General features: G+C 37.8%; 1 protein-coding gene across 6 annotated transcripts; it reads right to left on the bottom strand.

Moving 5' to 3' along the window:
- LOC133634033 (mitochondrial Rho GTPase 1-A-like) lies at nucleotides 1–22,078 on the bottom strand. Of its 6 annotated transcripts, none has more exons than XM_062026960.1 (20): nucleotides 21,635–22,078; nucleotides 19,734–19,792; nucleotides 19,561–19,642; nucleotides 19,442–19,485; nucleotides 19,300–19,353; nucleotides 19,176–19,228; nucleotides 15,186–15,294; nucleotides 12,051–12,152; nucleotides 10,475–10,573; nucleotides 10,275–10,383; nucleotides 9,929–10,049; nucleotides 7,566–7,650; nucleotides 7,200–7,345; nucleotides 6,439–6,539; nucleotides 6,216–6,346; nucleotides 6,046–6,129; nucleotides 5,849–5,971; nucleotides 5,583–5,785; nucleotides 3,098–3,220; nucleotides 1–1,567 (listed from the first exon to the last, which is right to left on the bottom strand). In XM_062026960.1, the coding sequence occupies exons 1-20, from the start codon at nucleotides 21,669–21,671 to the stop codon at nucleotides 1,447–1,449; spliced, it is 1,986 nt and encodes a 661-aa protein (XP_061882944.1). In that variant the 5' UTR covers nucleotides 21,672–22,078; the 3' UTR covers nucleotides 1–1,446. The 6 variants fall into 6 exon arrangements, with proteins under 6 accessions (XP_061882944.1, XP_061882945.1, XP_061882946.1 ...); XM_062026961.1 differs by having other exon boundaries at nucleotides 1–1,564; XM_062026962.1 differs by having other exon boundaries at nucleotides 6,046–6,126.

The raw sequence follows: 22,078 nt of genomic DNA, 5'->3' as shown, positions 1-22,078 counted from the left end.
CATACTGTATGTATTTATTGTACATTTCTTTCAACAATCCAATCCGGATTACAATTTATTGGGAGTACTTGTACATATACAGCAGGACATTGTTGCATATTTTGCATTAAACATACCTAGAAGCTGGGATTTTAATGGCGTTTCTAAGACAAGGGTGTCCAAAGAGTGGCTTTTTAAATTGGCCTTCCGCATATTGTACAATTAAAAGTATTTTTAGCAGTGCTTTAACGAAAAAATTATCCCATTAATCATTTATATGCAGATTAATCACGCAATAATACATGCTCCTTTACCTGAATTGTGGATGGTTACCTGAAAGGCAGAGGGTTGTTATCCGGTCAGAGATCAGGTTAAGGCATGCATCAGAGCAAAGATAAGTGAGGAGACTCCCACTGTCATGCTTGTGGCAAATTTTAAATAAAAATAAACATTCATTTAACAAGTTTTGAGCAAATAAATGTAGTGCATTCAAGTAAAACACTTTTTTTTTTTCAAAAGTCCTGTATGACATTCAAACAATAAAACTGCATTTGTGATCAAATATTGGGCATTTTTTTCCATGTTAAATTAAATTATGCAAGTAAGAAATAACCTGTGATGAATCATGATGAATCCAAATTCAAAAGTGTGATTAATCTGATTTAAAAAAATAATAATTTAACAGAACAAATTTTTAAATATACTACTAATTAGCTTTGTCACCTACAACACGAAGCTAAGATGTGGATCTTTTGTTCAGATAACTTCGCAAATATTGACCTACATCAGATTAGTTCTGGCATCGGTGGGAAAAAAGTTTGGACACCCCTGGTCTAAGACTACATGAGCATGTCGTCATGGCGACGAAAATCGAAGAGAATGTGGCCAGAAATAATAAAACATGCCTGTGCATCCTAACTTGCTCGCATGTTCAAACAATAGTCATTCACCCATTTTGGCCGTGAACACAATGCATCGGTCCATATTGACAAACACACACTATGTTATTTACAGTATGTACACTACACCTAATCTTAATATCGCATCTCTTAACCATTGCAGTCACCCGGCAACCACAAAAATGGCCTTTTATGTACCATTAATTACACTTTATCAACAGCTTCTACTATCTTCCAGTATAAATATATTTCCTTTTTTGCAGACAAGCACAATAAAGCAAAATTCAGCATTGAAATACAAAATTAATACATATTGCAACTTGTTTTGTCACACTGAACATCAGTGGGTCACTTACAGATTACACTTTATGGACACAAGTGTTTTATGTGATCTATAACAGCTTCTAATCTTCTGGAGGTCATTTCTACAAGAAGTTAGAGTAAAAAAAAACAACATTTTTGAAGTCAGCATCTATGTTCAAGCTCATCCTGCGATGACTATAAACACATATAATTGTCCATAGAGTGTATTCTGCTTGAACACAGTTCTGGGTGTGAGTAAGAGTGATCACCGTGCTTTGAGCAGAACTCTGTACATGGCGAAGCCCAACACGGCAAACATAGTGGCACCGACGCTCGCTCTCAGCCAGAAGGTAGAGCTCTTCAGGTCTGCTTGGCCCATGTGTCTGCTGGCACCAGAGAAAAGGAAAGAGAGGCATTGATTGGCTAATGTTTGTAATTAATCTGTGACATCATGACTCCCTTCAAACGGAATGGAACAAATAGCCATCCATGAAATGTTGGGGATGGAAAGATAAGACACAGTCAGTGACAGACTGAAGACACAGCAGATGAACAAAAAAGGATATCAGATGACAAACCAAAATATAATGTTAATATTAAGGAGAAAATGAAGTATATATTCAAGGAAATGTGATGGGTGACCACGACAACTCAATGCATGTAAAATACAGTCAAAGTTGATTTAAAGGTTTACAAATAAACTACCACCAAGGCTCTTTTTTGGATGAATCAACTGGCATTTTTGTGGGATAGAATGTGTTTTTTAAAAGATATACCCTGTTATTTTGGTGTAAATCCACCAAAAAAAACCTCCTACTATGAAAAAATAAGAATTAAAACACAATATATATCCAATATGTGTAAGACACTCTGACATAGTATAGGATGAGGAAAAGGCCATACAATTGGCAGAATAAAATCATAATCATGACAATAAAGAGAACATATTTAAAATCTAAATTTAAAAAAAAAGGGTAATTTTGACAAATAAATCAAATCTAAATGTAATTACATTTTTTACTTCAGAAAACCTAACATTAGGAATCAATCCTGATTATCTCATTGTATTTAATATTACAAATTAATTCAGATATATCTCATACTTTATTGTAAAAAATAGAACATAACAGCCGTTCATTTTTGTTTATTTTCTTTAAAATATACGTAATTTTTAATATCACAACTTTTTAAAATAAAAATACTTTTGTAACTTTTTATGAGACTTCATTCTCACCATTTCACAACTCTTTTTTTTCTCAGAAACACAACTTTATCATAGTAATATTAAGAATGTATTCTTGTGATTATGACTTTATTTTGATATGTTTTATTTTCAGTGTGGCTCTAAAACTCATTTTCTACTCCTCCAAATTACAAATTTTGTGCAATTTCTATTCAACATGGAAAAATCTCATGCTCAAAAAGGTTTGACTATGTCTTCTTGTTCATATACTTTAACATTTTCTTCTAGACAGTCAATATTTTCAGTGCAATGGATGGAATTTTTACCTAAAATTTTTTACCTAAAAATTCCATCCATTGTACCAAAATCCATTTTCAAGTAAAAATTAAATCCAAAATGTTCGGTACAACGGTTTAAATTTTTAAGTAAAAATTTCAGTTAGACTGTTTTAGGGAAAAATGTAATCCATTGTACCAAAAATATTGTTTGACTAGAAGAAAAGTGAAAATAAAAGGAAAGGAAAGGAAAAATCCCACGTTGAGACGTTTTAATTCAGGGTGTAATTAGTTGTTCTTATGTACTTGTAGACTCTTATTATTGCATTTGTTTCTGTTTACTGAGTTAATATTTAAGTCTTGGTTGATGGTTTGGGGTGTGTCAAGTTTATTTGGCGGCATGGAAGTCAAAGCAAAGAATGAAATAAAGACAAGAAGATAGAAGGTTATGGAAGGACCTGCGCAGAACAACAGCATGGAGTTTAGCTCTGACCGTCTGCAGCAGCTCAGAGTTGAGGAGGTTCTGACACAAGCAGAAGGTGCACCGGTTACATGTGCACATGCAGCGCAGTCGTGCGTGGCTGAAGACACACACACACACACACACACACACACACACACACACACCCACACACAACACGCAAGAGGGGAAAAAGCAAGTTTAAAAGACCCTGTCACAAACGTCGAAACCTACCACCAAAAGAAGAAAATCAAAGGTAACATGATGATGTCATTGGTGGTTCACTTTAAGAAAATGTAGACAAATGTGGCCTTGTACTTATGTTGCTGACCTGGAGGGCCTCCAGGGAATCAAACCCAAGCCCCAGGGTGCATGAGCAAGAAAGCAGCACTTCTGCAGGGCAGCAAAGTGTGCTGATGTGTGAGGTGAGTAAAAACAAAGATACAATAAACCACAAATAAAATACCTCTTATGTTTTGGCTACTTAAAAACTTAATTAGAAGTAACAGTCCAACTTAAAGAAAAGGGTATTTATTTTTGGACTCATACCACCTACAGTTGTAGAGAATAATGTACTCATCAGTCCCTGCAGGAATTTGTGATGTCACCATTTCACCAAGTCACGCAAATGTAACCAATCCCAGCAAATTATCCGTGTCTGTGCAACTTTGTCCAATGCCTGCAACTTTCCCACATATTTTGGCCAATCAGTGTCATTCTCGCCAATAAAATGTGTCTCTGAGCAGCAAACTAAAAAAAGACCCCGAAATTTTGCCACAATTTTTTTTTTTTTTAATATAGAAACTTTATTTGTCCCCGGGAGCAATTTGTTTTTCAGTAAAACCGGTCCAAACGGGGGTAGCCAGAACAGGAAGACTAATGGGTCGCAAAATCAGCGCTCTAAACACCAGTGTGAGCGGCAATGGACACAAAAGGGCAGTGACTAGGATGGGGGGGGGAGATGGAATCGAACCAGGAACCCTCAAGTTTAAGTTTCCGCTGAGCCAATCCGCCCAATGCAGATTTTATAGTTAGAATGTCACCCACAAACATGATTTTTTTATGTTTTACTTAAATGTATGTCATTTATTTGCTCAAAACCTGGTAAGAACTTTATCTAAAGTCCTGTTGGGGTTTGTTTTAGAGTGAAATTTACCAGTCGGAGTCTCCTCACTCAGTTTTGCACTGACGTATGCATTGACCAGATCACGGACCGCATAACAACCTGCTCCACCTTTCAGGTAACCAGCCACGGTTACGTTAAAGGAGCATGTGCACTCACAATAAATTGCGTGAATACTCTGCAACTATACATGATTAATGCAATATTTTTTTGTGATTAATCATGTGAGTCAACTATTATTTTTTCATATTTCTTATTCATTTTGACAGCCCAATTTTTTCTATTATTAGTTATAAATAAATGAAACAAAGCAATTTGACAATGACGAGTATGTGCTTTTACTGTCATCCAGTGACTAGTTTTAAGTCTGTGCGGTACGAAAGGAGTAAATCCTTTTTTTTGTTGCTATCATGAGCTTTTTGAGGTGACATAGAACAATAAAAGTGATATTATTATGTTTTACAGATCAGTTTCAATAATGCTTTCTGACCGTCCCAGAATGCGCCGCTGTGTGGGCGGGTCTTATTTACATGGTTCCACTTAGACAGCGTGTTATCCCTGCCATCTTTATTGTAGTTTTTAGCGCTTCCATAGTGAATCTACTGACAGATTACGTTCGAACTATACGCTACTTTATATTAGAATTGGCAACAGTGGAGGATGCATGTGCATGTACGAGCCAGTCGGCCTCACAACAAGAGGATAGCGAAAAATAAATAACTTATTGATTACAGTGAGGACTACAGAGACGGACGCGCGCAAAGCACTCTGGGTACAATTATGCCATATATGGATAATTTGTTGACGTTTTTCCCCAACCGGTGATGTCACAAGTTGTGTAAATTCCAAACGGCTTGTTTGGCAGAAGTATAAAGGAAGGCAAGATTGTTTTATAAATACCTCCGCAATGCCTCCAAGGTTTGATTTCAAATTTTCGGGACTTATGCAGATCCCAATTACACAGGTACCAATAGGTAAGAAAAGCTGGTTTGGCATAAAAGGGCCCCTTTAAAACATTGACAACAAAGTCATAAAATCTGACACTTTCTAAAAAAGCTGCTGCGCATTCACAAAAAAAGCCCACACAATCCTGGAGGGATTAATGATTTAGCTATTGTAGTAAACACAATGTGTTAGTTAACAGACAATGACATAGACTGACGCTGAAGCAGCAACGCCCACATACTGTAAGTGAGTGCCAATACAACATGAGAAAGAAAAGCCTGGAAAAAGACAAGTCAGATGTCTGTCAAAGTGATGTAAAGGTACGTTACTTCCTTCATTTCATAAAATCAGCGGCGTGTGTGACATTGTTATTGTGCTAGCATTCAAATCATGCAGGTGGTGTGTGCCTACTTACGGGTACACGGCCATGGTGGTGAGTTTGGTGTAGATGTCTTTGCTGGGTGCTGCTGCGGTGTTACAGGTGAACGACTGCGGAGGCGGCATTTTGTGCCTCCGACAGAACTCTAGAGGACTGCAGGCGTAGAACTGTTTGGTCTCGGGTAGGTCCGACTTGGACGCTATCATCATGCACGGGATCTTGCAGTCCGTGAAGTATTGCTGCGAGAGGATAGCGTGGTTTAGGTGAGAATACAAATAGGAGAGATTTCAATTTAATTCTACCTTAAAGACTTTGGCGCAGTATTCGAAGGAGTAAGGGTTGCTGACGTCATACACCAGACAGACAATGTCACAGGCCAGGTCGGCGTCAGACAGGTAGTCAAAGTCAGGGAACACTTCATGAAGCTGTTGAGGGGCATAACTGATTGTTAAGACTCACAAGTGTGTGAAATGATATAACAAGAAAACAAGACACTCACTAGAAGGTATTTCTCCTGGCCGTAAACATAAGAGGTGCTGATGGCGTAATAAGATTTGTGTTCCTCTTTGATCGTTTGCTGCTGCTGAAACAACAACAATAAAAAGTAAGGTAAAAAGATTATGACGATATTATCGCATTTGATGAGGCTTCTTTATGACTGTCGTTCACCATCAGGTTTCTCCCCAGGAAGGCTTGCAGGAATCCGCTCTTTCCGCTGCCAACATCACCAAAGACGTTGCATCGGAAGACGCCGCGTTGAGTCTGCTTCTTCTGCAAGTCAATCTTCTTATCTCTGGTCACTGCGGGGGCAAACGCCACGCACACGTCCCAAGATTAGTTTTACACAGAACATGTGCACGGCTGCGGTCAAAATGTAGCAGGTGTAAATTACCTGTAATAGCTGCCACTTGGGACTCTTGTTCAGCAATGATTGAATAGCCAAGGTAGCCCAAATACTCTAGGCATCGCTGGACATCCAGATAAGTTGTTAAACTATGTAGATGAAAAACATTTTTTAAAAATATATATTTTTTTATTCTCATGATTAAATACTACAATGTATTTATAATTATTGTTATATGAAAAAAATACTTCAAATTTAAATTAAAAAAACAAAACAAAAAACTACCGTATTTGTGACTCCAAATAACATAAACCAAAATTATTCAAGACACTATAAAAATTTAAAAAACATTCACTTAAATAAGTCTAGTAACAAAAATTATAGAGGCTGTTTGCTCAAAGTTGCATTTTTTAAACCACAAGACAATGCATAACATCGACACCACCACAGGCCAGCTTATGTTAACATTAGTGGTTTAACAGAACATATATCACTTTTAAAATGTTTTTCACAATTAATTACGTCGTTACATGCTAAAAATGTGTAATAAACTCATTTTGCAATGTTAATATATCTGCGGTTTATAGCCCGGTGTGGCTAATATATCGAACAATCTTTTTTCCTATAATATTTAGTGGGTGTGGCTGATATACTGGTGCGCTCTGTAGCCCGGAAAATACGGAAATCAATAAAATGACTTTTTTTTTTTTTATATAAACCAAATACAAAATAAATATAATTAATTTTGAATAATTAAAATTATTAATCAGATATTTAAAATGTACAGTAAGAGAAATGTGGCCACTCACGTCCACTGTGAGAGATATCCCTGGTACGTGATCCAGCCCTGGTCATTGGTGCAGATGGTGTTGTTGACGTCAGCACCCCAGGGCATGTACGGAAAAACGTCGAACAAGTCGCTCAGCTCTTCAGGTGACAAGGCGCAGTCACGGTCCTGACATAAACAAAGGCTGGTTAACAAGTCACATGATCACATGATCTAAGCTCAACAGCTAACTCTCCTGTCAACAGGTGAAATCAAGACTCAGCAGGGGGTCACCACCGACTTGCAGGGGGTGAGGGAGCGTTTATGGACACTATCGCTGCACACTGAGCAGCTTTGCTGACAGGGCACAGGTTAAAGAACAGACAGCACTGGACGTGAGAGATTATACCTTGTCATGTTTATCAAAGACACTCTGGAGAAAGAGGTAGGCAGTGTGGTTGAGCTCCGTGGTGCAGTCAGGAGGAATTTTCAGCCTGGAATAAAAATTCAAAAAAGAGATAGTCAAAGAGCAAAATATATGAGATGAAGACCTGGGAAATGATTTAAGAAAAATAATTAATTGTAAGGAAGACTAGCAGGGTGCTGTATATGCGCAGCACCTCAAGAGCAGGGATATCAAGGCCTAAAAAGGAAGTCTAAGTCTAAGTCTAAAACACAACAGGATACCTAGGTACAAAGGAGTATTAGGGCCACACTGAAAATAAAAAAAGCAGAACGTATTTTCGTGTCTTTCTCGCCCTAAATGGCTGTCATAGTGTACCAACTTGTTGGTTTAACTTCTCAGATTTCTTCTGTGCAGGTGAGATGCATGATTTATGATCTACAATAAACTTCCAGGAAGCAAGGAAGCGAGAAACAGCAGACCACTCAATGATGTAAACATAGGGACACACAGTAGTGATCAAGCCGTCACTATAAAGAGTTTGTCTGCGTTAGCGCTTATAATATTATCACTAATATCAATCAATCAATCAATCAATGTTTATTTATATAGCCCTAAATCACAAGTGTCTCACTTTGTTAATATTCAAGTCACGAAATGTAAATTAAGTATTGTTGGCAGTTTTTGAATGGTTATTTATTGGATTTAATGGGCGAAATAGAGGACCTATCGTTGGCTCCACCGTAGGTGGACTTTTATTTACGTTTATTTAATATTTAGAATACATTAAACCAAAATCCATTCATAGTCATGTCTTTCATAATCCATCCATCCATCCATTTTCTACCGCTTGTCCCTTTTTTGGGGTCGCGGGGGGTGCTGGAGCCTATCTCAGCTGCATTCGGGCAGAAGGCGGGGTACACCCTGGGCAAGTCGTCACCTCATGACAGGGCCAACACAAATAGACAGACAACATTCACACTCATATTCACACACTAGGGCCAATTTTAGTGTTGCCAATCAACCTATCCCCAGGTGCATGTTTTTGGCGGTGGGAGGAAGCCGGAGTACCCGGAGGGAACCCACACAGTCACGGGGAGAACATGCAAACTCCACACAGAAAGATCCCGAGCCCGAGATTGAACTAAAAAAATTCCCCCAAAATGTGCAGTTGCCCTTTAAAAAATACTAATATTTTGACACAAATGCAATTTTAATGTCAGAATCTAACACACAAACATTTACACTTTTTACTTGAATGCATGTCATTTATTTGCTCAAAACTTGCAAACCGTCTCGGTTTATTTTGAAGTGGAATTTGCCACCGAACACACCCGTCGCAGTCTTTGCACTGACCTGGGGTGCATTGACCTGATCACTGACTGTATAACAACCCACGGCACCTTTCAGGTAACTACGCACAGTTAAGGTAAAGGAGCATGTGCACGCAAATTAAAAATGCGTGATTAATCTGTGTTTATCAATGATTAATGTTTACATTTTTTGTGATTAAACTCATGCGTTAACTTTGGCAGCCCTACTTTAAATATATATTTTTTCCTTGATAAAATTAGACAGTGTTTTTTTTACTGTGAGTATTCATGGTTGCAATTATATATAATATGTATCCTCTTATTATACACAAAATATTGTTATATAAGGTCATTATGTATTCTGTTGTTGATAAATAATAAGAATAAGAATAAGATTACTATTATCTGAGTGATAGGGCAGGACATCATATGCTTTTACTTCTTCCTGCTCCTTTGCAGGGATACATTGTTTTTTTATTTTGTTTAAATTGTATAGACAGAGCATTTTTGGTTGTTGTGTTCAAAATAAAGATTAAAAGCAGAAAAAAAACTTAAATTTTCTAGTGTGTATAATAATGTTACTACCTTTTTTGAAACTTTTTCTTTGAAAATCCAGGTTTTTTTTCTTTTCTTTCTCATAAAAAGTCAACGTTTCCTTAAAAAAGGGTCGCTTTTTTCACTTAAAAGTGCAGGACTCTTTTCTTTTGGAGTTAATTTTAGACCTTGTCTAAAAATAAGACTTTTCCTCCTAAAACAAACCTCAACTTTTTTCATTAAAAAAAAAAAAAGCCTTTTCTAAAAGAAAAAAAACAACAAAAAAACTTGAAAAATAAATTAGAAAAATAGAGTTCTTATATAAAAAGTCAACTTTTCCTAAAAAGGGGTAATTTTTTCCTTTTTTTTACCCTGGAATATTTTTTTCTTGAAAATATACAACTTTATTCTCCATGACTGTTTGTTTTTCTCTTCAATGTGGTCCTAATAGTCCTTCACACCTCAGGGCCCAAAATGGTAACAGCAAAGCAGCCCCTAATAGTCATAATGAGTGAGACATACGGAGGGAAGAGGTAATCCTGATTGAGCTCCAGGTCATCATCATATCCGAACCTCCTCAGCACCGTCCACGTGGTTTCATGGCGACCTCGCTGGATGAACAGGGTGTGAAGAAACAGAAAGCCTTGAAAAGGGAGGTCAAACAAAAAGCATGGTTAATAATAGGAGCTTAGAGGCCGGAGGTTTAAAACATTGTCTTATGGGTGGCGGTGATGTCTGCCATCTTTCTATAGATTGGACTTTTCACAGTGAGAAACTACAGTACAATGGCACTGAGTTGAGCGCAGACCTCGACAAATGTGCATATACTCGGTTTGTGTGTGTGTGGGTGTGTCTGTAATTCATCAACCTTTCAGAGTGAGCCCGTTCTCACATACACCATCAGTCAAATTCTTCCTCACAACATTTTTCACATCCTCTAATGCCTGCGGCTCCAACGGCATGTTGAAGCACGTTCTCTATGTTGGAGCAAAAATTACGAACATGTTTATTTTCATTATTATCTTCGTGGAATGTTACCGACAAAATAAACGCATATCTCGGATTTACCTGGAAGAGGTTGAGCTCATTATCGTTGAGAATCCCGTCGTTGTCCAAGTCAGACACCTTGAAGATTCGAGTCAGCGCTTTGATACAATTTGGCTTCATCTGTGGTCCAAATAAAAAGACTCACAAGTGTTACTATGGCGATAGAAACAATTACAAACATCTCTACATAGAAATGAATAGCAGGAGACAAACATTACGTATCCCATCAGACATCTCTAAAGTCAGGGTTTCCCCTTAATTTATTCGATTGTGGCGCACCGCCATGGCAAAACATATGCCCCCAAACATTGAAAATTAGTTAGTTTTTTTTTTTTACATGAAAATAAATTAAAGTAACATAATGTATTGTAGCGCCCAGAAGAAGACACACAAAGTCAGACACTCTTTTAACTTTTATTACTAATTTTATGCAAACAGTCAGCCCAATTCCAACACTTAATCCCTCCCGTGCACAGACGTCCGTCTCCGTGCTTCCCCAGACACTTAAAAACAATTCCTCATTCTGTGCCAACACAGTGTGGTCCCAGACCATGGGAGCAATAAACATCATAACACAAGAACATACACATTAACAACGGCAGGTCGTTACAGTATGAATTAATATACATAGTTTATTATTTGCGCGCTATTGACTAGTTATGCACTGGAAATTCAGCTGCCGAACAAAGACTTGGATTAGTGAAAACAGCACTGATGAAACCGGATGTTGTGAGCAAGACACGGGATTGTCTGGATCAGAAGCAGCATGTCTATGATGGGGACGTACATTAATATATCCGAGATAGATCACCGCAGCCACAGAAGAGTCTTTAAACACAAGTGCAGTCTACAATAACACCAAAAATTATGCTAGATTTGTTGCTAGTCGTTTTTAATAAAGATAAAGTGACTAAAAGGATGGGAGAAGTATCTCGACTCTTGAAAAATTCTCAACAAAGAATATTGCACAATAAGCAGCAACATTTGAAAAATACAGCAAAATTAAATTATCTAAGACAAATATATGGTAATACTAATTATTAACAGATTTGTTTTAAATGTGCGCATAATTGTTGACATCCCTGTTTTAACAGAAGTGTAGATAGAACCATGTTACAACAGAAAATAACCAGCTATTAAAAGTAAATTAAAAAGTAGATTATTAATAGTTTTCAGAAATTAATACAACCGAACAGGGCGCAATACGTTACTGCACATGTCAGCAGCTGAATTCGGAGCCTTTGTAACCCGTTTTGTAATGGTTACACTACCATTTACAGTTGGAAAGGTATTCATATGGCCCTAATCGTCAGGGTTTACCCGACACAAAATAAATAAACGTGACTAATTTGGTACGTGCACTATTCACTTCAGCCACCAGATGGCAAAAGCATTATAGTAAATTGCACGATGACGTCATATTGACCACGCCCCCACCGCTACAGGTATCCTGGCGATCTAGGGGAAACCCTGAAAATATCTCGATGATGGTACAATGAAGCCTGTTTAATCGATGCCTCTTGGAATGAGCGACTCACGTCAACATTAACGGGTGACAACATAAACGGTTGCACTGTTTACATTAATCGACACTTACGTCTTTTTTCTCGGGACAGTAGAGGGGGCTCGTGGGGTGGAGAACTGCCTTTTGGGCGTAGTAAAACAGCTCCGAGATGTTCTTCAAATTCTTTGCTGAGCACTGAAAACACAAATGTAAAAAAATGACTTATCTTCTGTACATTGAGAACAAAGGCTTTAAAGTGTGGAACACCATTTACTGCTGCGCAAAGCGTAAGCTTGTAAGAAGTAAGCCTTAAAGCCTTCAAAAGCAGGTGAAAAATACACTTGGGCTCTTACTTGACGTGTAGATGAATACAGAATGACAGTACTGTGCAAACAGCCTAATGGCCTGTGTGCGCGTGTCTGTATGTGTATGTGTGTGTCTAAGAGTGTCCATGTGCCAGGTCAGGCCAGACAGGGTATTAAAACACAGTATCCGTCTGAGCACCATGCCTGGTCTGATTATCCAGTCGGTATAAACACAGTCTGTTAGCATGAGGTCTTTGCCTCCCTCACTGCCGCTGTGAGAGTGAAAAGTGAAAGCAACTAAGAAAAAGTAGAAAAGAAAAATGCCCTCATCAGTAAAATTACTTTGTTTTCACTGATATTTCTAAGGTATTTAATACAGAACAAAAAGAATGCAGTGTTTTTGGTGTATTTTTTGTTGTCGCCAGTTTTGTTTAGCAATATGAAATTCCATATTAGCTTGTCTTGAGTGTGCCCACAAAAAAAGTCTAAAATAATCCACGTCTAAAACCCATTGTGAATAGAAATGCCCATTTTTGGGGTCATTTTAGCCATTGTTTCCAAAACAACACATTCTAAAAGTAAAAAACTGTGAAAAAAGTGAAAAAACGCTGGTACTACTATTACTAATTTACTTTATCATCTTGAATGCAAGAGCTGAGAATGTTTTCTCTAGGGCGTATGATAATTATTGGACCGATACGAGGAAGTATCCCAACAAACCGATTGTTTGTTTTTTTAAATTTCTCCGATAACTGTTAAATCTAAAAAAGGGCAAGATTACCTGTATTGTGCTATAGGTGGATTAGGGTGAGCCAATCAAGCGCTCCTTTTCCCCTGCTCGTGATGTAAATGAACTGTCGTCAACTTCTTCTGAGCTAAATGTAAATAAACATGGCATTGATCGTGTGGGACCTTTTCACTGTTTTAGAGGAAGACTTTACACCAAATGTTCTACAAACATTCCGCAAGGAGGGAAAAAACCATGGCCATTCAACACATCAAACTTTATCAGTCACCTGAAATGCCAGCATCACTACGACGCTTTTTAAAGCCTAGGAAGAAGACGCATGCGCTGCTAAAGGAGCTGCTACGAAGCCAGGGGCAAAGAAAAGCCGGGAGCGTGTTCCTATCGCCGTGGTGTTTGAAAAGTGCAAAACTTTTGCCAGAGTCCAGGTGTAAAGCGATCTGTGATTGCATCGTGGGAATGATGGCGCTGGACGACCAGCCCATTACCATCAGTGAAGATACTAGTTTTTGTCAGGACAAATCTAGAGTTTTTTTGTCAAATCCACCTTTTAAAATTATTTTTTACCTCCAGGTAGGCCTAGAGTGGGCCGATAACCAATTTTGCTGGATGATATATTGTCCCACAAATTATTGCCAATTAATGATATTATTGTCATCATTATTTTGTGACCAAACTAAGCACTAATGTAATCATAGTATATGATAATAATGAAAGTAACCATTTGAAAGGATATACACTTATATTTCTCATTACTTTAGAGTTGTTTATTATTGTACTGTAATTAGAAGGTATATTTATTTTAGTTATCCTTAATAAAGAAACAAAAAAACAAAAGGAATTTCCTTTGTGAGGAAAAATTTTACTTGAATAAATATTAACCATTTGCATTGTTTTCCTCAGTTGGAAAAACTGCCATTACGGCATTCTCGCTCGTTCGTCCGTGTTGATGAGCGCATATTGCCCATCCGGTTTGAAGCTGAAATATTGCCACAACGGGACATTTGGCTTTGTAATCATATTTTCCTCTTAAATTTTGTTACTTCGCACAACTTCTCACGAGCAAGTCGCAAGTAGGGAGGCGATGTCGGGCTTTCTGTGTGCGTAAGCTTGCTGTCCGCTCTGTCCACCGTTAAAAAGATTGTGGATGACTGAAAAGAGGGCTCACTGCACTTAGTTAATTCTAATTCTGCGCTCATGTACTGAGGACAATGGACCGAGTGAGACCTCTTTCTTCCTGTTTGAAGCGAGACACGAAGAAAACAAACACAGACGGACATAGAAATGTATAGAAATGTATTTAATTTTGACTTAGGCCCAGGCCTACCTCCAGGTGTGCACAAACTACAGTTAAATATAGATTTAAAAAAATAAATAAGTTATCTGTATTGGCTTGAAAAAAATATTGTGCATCCCTAGTTTTTCTTTAAATATATGTAACTTATCATATTTAATTTGATTGTTTCTTAGCATGTTTACAAAGTTAAAGATGTCAAGATGACCACTTCAAGCATCTTTGGATTTTGTACGGAGAAACAAAAATAGTTCACCTCTGCTGTCCAAGAGATTTTGTACAACAACTAACATACTTAAAAAATATACAAAGCTTTGTTATTAAATAGAAAGTTAGTGTATCACCTCTTTTGTTATGTTTGTTTCATATACAATACTGTATAGCACTTTATATTGTGTTCAAAGTATTGAAACTTTAACTAAAATATGGACTTTTGTCGAAGATGGAACCCATTATTTATATTTTCATTGTTTCTAATGAAGAAGTTTGCTTCAATGTACGAACTATTGTATTTACAACCGCTGTTCAATAACCAAATAAAGTCGTAAATCGAGGTTCCAATGTAGTTGGCAGCCCGGCGACGCTAATTTGTGAAAAAAAAAAAAAAGTTTGGTCATTGCGTGTGGAAAGCAGCAAAATAAAACTAAAGGTCCCTTTTAGATTGGACAACCTAATATAATATGTTGGGGTATCCCGTACTTCTTTGTAAAACGGATTAACTGGAGAATATTGTGTTTGTTCTGCTTACTTCTGACTCTCGCTACTCTTCTTACTGTAGGAACTACAACAATCAGTTTATGTTGCCTGCATACAAAACTAAGGTTAGATTGTACTGTTTAAAAAAAGTTTTTCTTTATTTTTCTCAAGCTGCTGCAGTTTCTCACCTCGACGCAGGTCTCAATCTCGCTGTACTGGTTCATGATGGGCAGGATGGTCTCCATGCTGCTGTGCTCCACCAGGTCGGATTTGTTTCCCACCAGGATGAGCGGAACCCTGAACATATCACACACACATGAAAAATGTAGTTCATACTAGGGTTGCGCGATATAGACATAATAGAATTGGCTGACCACAGAGCTTTTAACAATCTTGTCACATCGTGGTAATTCGTGGTAATAATGCATGTTGATGTCACATCCTTGCTGTGTCTCGTAAATTTGACAGCGACAAGTAAACGACCGCGTCCTCACCGCAATGTAGCGTTGTCGCAAGCGGCAAACATCCCTCCATAGTGCAAAGCCGCTTCTAAGTCACCAATCCTAGCCTCCACAGTGGCAAATAAAGTATGCTTCATACATGGAGGACAATAGAGGACAAGAAATAGCTATACGTGCTTCACCAGTACACACCATAGGAAGATATGCTAAGCTAAATCTTGAATGCAAACAGGGCGGATTGATACAAATATTGACAGTAACGATACCCAGGATAGAGTCAGTGTATGGTCGATACTACAGCGATTGATCGATATTGTTTGTCAGAGAATCGTTTTTTGTTGTTTTTGTTATTGTTTACCAACTCACAAAATAAGTCCCTGGACACAAGGGATTTAAATCAGAGCCGATAGTAGTTTTTGCTTTAGTTATTTTGCTCAAAATAATGTATGTAAGATAAGTGAATAAAGAAATACTTTGAATATTTATTATATATTGGCACACTGCCATCCTGTGTTTTTGTCTGATTATGATTGCAAGCAAAAATGTAATCATTTCAATGATGTTGAAAATTTTAAGTATCAGTATCAGCACTGTTCTGACCAATACTGTCCTTGTAACTAATTGGTATTGCTTGGATTTGAATGACATCACGTCCGGCTCATTAAATATGCATGGCAGTCAAGCAGCATCTGTTCTCAAGAGGTAGTCGACGCCATTTATTCCTTCAAAGAAAAAATGCCCTATGATTGCGTTGTTTTCGGCTGTACAAACTGTTCAAAATGCCAAAAGGATAAAAGTTTCTTCACAGTTCCTCGAGAGGTAATCAAGAAGGGCGGAAGAGTGTAAGATTTTCTGAATAACTACGACAAAAATGGAACACACTCCAGTACAAGGGAGGAAAGTTGAAAATTGCACGAGTTTGTTAAATGTTTGTTTGATATATTTTTAGGGACGGTGTGGCGAAGTTGGTAGAGTGGCCGTGCCAGCAATCGGAGGGTTGCTGGTTACTGGGGTTCAATCCCCACCTTCTTCCATCCTAGTCACGTCCGTTGTGTCCTTGGGCAAGACACTTCACCCTTGCTCCTGATGGGTGCTGGTAGCGCCTTGCATGGCAGCCCCCTCCATCAGTGTGTGAATGTGTGTGAATGGGTGAATGTGGAAATACTGTCAAAGCGCTTTGAGTACCTTGAAGGTAGAAAAGCGCTATACAAGTATAACCCATTTATCATTTATTTATTTATTAATATACTTTACTCGTTTAGTATTTGCATTGAAGTATTATCTTGATATTATTTGTATTTTAATTTTTAACAAACAGAAACCAGAAAGTCAGAGTCAATGATACTTTGTCAGAAAAGGTACTTCTACCTCTCCCATCTTGTTTATTTTGTACACAAATGTGTCAGGGTACGTATGATAACAAGACAAAAATCCAATATGGTGATAATTCAGTAATTGTTAGTTTGTTAAATGGATATGCAGTTACAGGTGTCAAGCTGTCAGGTGCTAGCCTGTTTACATGGACGCGTCCTCGCAAGAAGCAAAGTTTAATCCTGAAATGCAACCTTACACGAGCAAAAACGATGCATTTTTATCCGAGGAGTCTCGACCTAGCCACACACAAATAAGTTGTAGACCCCCATGCTTTCAAAGCTTTTATCTGTTTTGTCATGTAGAATGACGTGATGTTGGAGCACAAGATAGTTTGACATGTCTGGGAAGTTTACCGACGGATAATCCTTGATAACACTTTTCAAATCTTATAAAAGTATAGGGATCTATTCCATTGCACAGTTAGATTGTTTTGGCGGTATCTGCTTTTTGTAGGACTATCTAGGCCCCTTGCGTACTCAGCACAACAGCAACCTTGGCTGGGTTGACCACCACTGTTTTTCACTGCCGGGAAGGGGTTGTGACGTAACGAATACAAGCAGTTGGATCTATACCCAAATTTGTAGTATCTATCAAAACTAATGTAAAGTATCTTAACGACTGGGGAATAAGCGCTTATTACATTTTAACACAGGGGTGTCAAACTAATTTTAGCTCAGGGGCCGCATTGGAGGAAAATCTGATGCGGCCCAATAACATAACTTAAAAATACAACTATGACAAATTTAGATTGTTTTTTTTGTTTTACTTTGGCCCAAAATAGAACAAACACATTCTGAAAATGTACATATCACAAATAATCCTCTTGACAAAAAACTCCCAAGTTAGTTGAAAAATCTGAGGAAAAATTGGTGCAGTTTCAAAAACACCATGAACACAATGAACTTAGACTTAATCTTAGTGTTTCTACAAAATCATTCAACTCTAAGTCACAGCCCATCTCGGATTGAACAAAAAACTCTTCTATGTATCAACTACCTCATTTGTCATTTCCACATATTAATTATGTGCTAACTCAACAAACCACACAAACTGAGGTAGAAACTATTCAAGAGGGTTGAGTTACTCCCTGCCTCCAAGGCATCACTGTGTATTGATAGAAAAGTAAAAGTTGTGCAATGTGTGAACAACTTTAACAAACCAAAAATAAAAACTTAAGACTGACAGTATTGCAGTAAATCACACACTATTCACTTTATTTAAATTTACACAGAAAACAATAATTTTCACAGAACTATATCAATGTGCAGCATCTCATGTGGCATTTTAAGCGGGATTACCAATTGTTTATTTTACTCCTGTTTGTTTTACGTTGAGTCAAGGGGGAGGAGTTGCAGCCCCGCTTTACCGTGTACTTCTTGCTTGGTATACTTGCTCACCCCGGTATAAACTATTTGCTTGCCTAACATAATTGCTATTGCGACATCCAGTGGACACATTTAGAACAGCAGTTTCTTTAATTTAAAAATGCAGCTCAATTTTACACTGAGCAAACTTATCTCGCGGGCCAGATTGAACGGGCCGCAAGTTTGACATCCCTGTTTTAACAGAAGTGTAGATAGAACCATGTTACAACAGAAAATAACCAGCTATTTAAAGTAAATTAAAAAGAAGATTATTAATAGTTTTGAGAAAGTAATACAACTGAAAAGGGCGCAATATGTTACTGCACATGTCAGCAGCCAAATTCGGAGCCTTTGAAACCCGTTTTGAAATGGTTCCACTACCATTTACATTTGGAAAGGGATTCATATGGCCCCAATCGTCGGGGTTTACCTGACCCATTAAATAAACGTCACGAATTTGGGACGTGCACTATTCACTTCAGCCACCAAATGGCAGTGTTGAATATCTTAAAATGTGTTTTGTGTTCAACTTTGACCACAGCGTCAGTTGTTATGTAGAGAGGCACTTTCCGTCATTTTCAGCAGACTGCATTGCAAAACAATTAACCCCCCACCTTCCTCTCAAGCGAGATCAACCTAGGAATGGGGCCATATTAATCCCTTCCCTACTGTACATACCAAATAATATATTGTGATATATATCATGATGTATATTCTTATGGCAGGAGGCTGCAATTATTTGTAATATATATTGCCATATAGATTTTAGGCCATATTGCCCCTGCCTAATTGGCACAAATAGTATAATGGTTGCTCAAGCACACTTAACTAAAGTGGCTAGTGCGAGTCGTATTCTGATCCATATTCAAACAATGCATACGTTCCCGCACACAGCACCAACAGATTTGTACAGTGAGTGTACATTAGTTTGTAATGGGCTTAAAGATTGATGTTGAATCTAAAAATGTAAAATACACACCTGCTATCCTTGTCGGTGTTGTCAGTAATGAGGGGAATCCAGTAGCTGGTCACCTGTTGACATCAAATAATGTCAGGTTGACTGTTAATAAACTATTAATATCAATATAAGGCACAGCAGTCACCTTCTCAATGGATGTCTTGTTGTTGACAGCATACACGATGCAGATGACATTTGCCTGTGGAAGGACACAGACGGTCATCAGGTGTCTTCTACTGATCTCACTTACTACCTTACTCCACATCTGGGACAAAACCACAACTGACCTTGGAGATCTCCTGAAGCAACTGCTCGTCCGTCTGTTCCGCTTCTGCGCAAGGACGATAAATGCACCACAGTAGAGCTAAGACTCACGTCCACAAAAAGTATTATCATTTAAATTGACCTGAATAGTCCACAATGTGTGTGGGGACTCTCTCTGGAGTGACATCTGCAGGTATGGTGATCTCCTCAGCTCGGTAAGGAACCTGAGAGAAGACATTAACGCCTGTTTCAAGGATGCTGATCTTCATTGATGCTATTTACAATAATAATAATAATAATAATATTTATCCTTACCACAGTTGGGAACTCCTCGCTGACCAGAGACATGATGAGCGATGTCTTTCCCACCTTGGCTATGAACCCAGACGAGAAGGAGGAAGATTAACGCAAATCATTTTGTTTTTATGGATGAAAATCTAAAAGTCCTAAAATGTAAAGAAACATTAACAGTGCTTGGAAATTCTGGCAAGTATTTTTACTGGCAGTATTCATTCATTTATTAACAGTGTTACAAAAAAGATCAGTTAGAATACATAATGTTGGATATAGAGAACATACAAACCCTGTATTCATTGAATCAACAATACTGAAATTCCACGACATAGTGAATTTGCAAACAGCTACAATTATACACAAAGCAAACTATAATCTGCTACCCAAGAATATGCAACAATTCTTCTCAACAAAAGAGGAGAAATATAATCTCAGAGAAAAATGTAATTCAAAACATTTGTACGCACGTACAACACTTCAGTATATCAGTATGTGGAATTAAATTATGAAATGGATAAAGCAAAGAAATCAAACAATGTACTAATATGATCCACTTCAAGAAACTCTTCAAACTTAAAGTGTTTACAAAGTACAAAGAAGAAGAACCATGACAAACATTCTGAATTTATTTCATCCGTCCATTAATTTTTAAGATAATCTTACTCATCTTACCATATGAAATATAACTTACTTCACAAATTATTATTTATTTATTTATCAATTTTTATTCAGGCTTTGTACACCTTTTCCATGGCCAAATTCAAGCACGTTTTAAAGACTTTCAAGATCAATTTTCCAGTTTTTCCAGTACCCTTCAAAAGGCGAAAACCAGTGTGAATCAATCCATAGCCTTGTTGTTTGAGGTCACCAAATGCTGTCTGTATGAAAAATACGGAAAATCTGCTAAAACCTAAGCCTAACATTGAACCAACAGTTATCATTAACTGAATGGGGCATAGAACATGAAGCAGTGTTTCTGTAGACTATTCAATGTCATTGGTGTTTGCAAACATTGTTTACTTGTTTGTTTGTATCATCATCATCATCATTCATGTATACATCATTCCTTACAAGAAATAACATTAATTATTATTGTTTACTTGTTTGTTTGTATCATAATGCATGCATACATCATGTTCATTAAATCGACAACCTCCCGGCATGATGGACTGATGCACCAACGTCCTCTTGGGGGTGACACAGAGCCGTATATACGGCTCTGGCATGACAACAACCTAATGTAAGGGCTCGTGCAAAGCCAACAGATCAAGTGTGTAGCTTTCATTTTTAAGGAAACTTATTTTATTTTTTTCTATTTTATAATTAGACTATTGAGTCAGACTGCTGAGACATATAATGAATATTTCCAAGCATTTACAAGCACTTCACCCAAAATTCAAGCATTTTTCAAACCTTGAAAACACAACATTAAAATCCAAGCATTTTCAAGGTTTTTAAGCACCCGTACGAACCCTGTTTATTGTTATTACTTATGGAGTATATTGTGAATAAATTGAGAACAGGAAGTGAACAAAAGTTTTAGCAACTGCTATGTAAAGGAAAGGGGGTAGGATTTAATAAGATCTGCTTCTTCCTACTCCTTTTCGAACATGTTGAATAGAGAAACTGGAAATTGTGATGCATCATGTTGTATGCATGCATGTTACAAATAAACTCAAACTCAAGTATTTAGTCTATGCATGCAGTAAGGATTATAATAAAGTATCACATCCCGATTTTTTAACATGACATTGTTATCATGCCCTAAATCTTCTAAATGAGGAATTTACTATATTCCACAACTAAGTGATAATCTGGATTCTGTCCATGATCTTGTAATGGATGTCATTCCGTTTATAACTGTCATAGCAATGCAGATAAGACAACAGTTGACGCAAAATGAATGAAAAAGGTGCACTCACGCTCCCCAACAAGTAAGATCCTCACGTCCTTGCGCATCGTCGCTGAAGTGTGGACACATGTATGCTCCTAAGTGCTCATGTATGCTCCTAAGTGCTCATGTATGCTCCTAAATGCTCATGTATGCTCCGAAGTGCGCTTATTGTGCAAACACACACAGTTGACCCCAGTCTACCCGGCCTGGCTAGCTCGCTAGCTAGCTAGCTATCTGCTCCGTGCTATGTCCGCAGCGCCGACACACAACAGCTGGTAAACATTAGTAAACAAAATAATATATAGAAAGTAAACTCCAAGCTTCGTGTTTCACCTGACGGTGAGGCACAAGGTGACGTAGAAGTTTGTGAGAGTGAGTGTGCTCGCTTTGCTAATCTGCTCTGACAGCCTCAGAAGGCGTTACCGCGGCTTTTTGACCACGCCCCTTCAGAAATCAGCTGAGCTGTCAAAGA

The sequence above is a fragment of the Entelurus aequoreus genome, linkage group LG18 (genome assembly GCF_033978785.1).
Source record: "Entelurus aequoreus isolate RoL-2023_Sb linkage group LG18, RoL_Eaeq_v1.1, whole genome shotgun sequence".
Taxonomy (NCBI): Eukaryota; Metazoa; Chordata; class Actinopteri; order Syngnathiformes; family Syngnathidae; genus Entelurus; species Entelurus aequoreus.
Note: the sequence above shows the minus strand (reverse complement) of the source record. Positions and strands in the feature narration are given on the sequence as shown.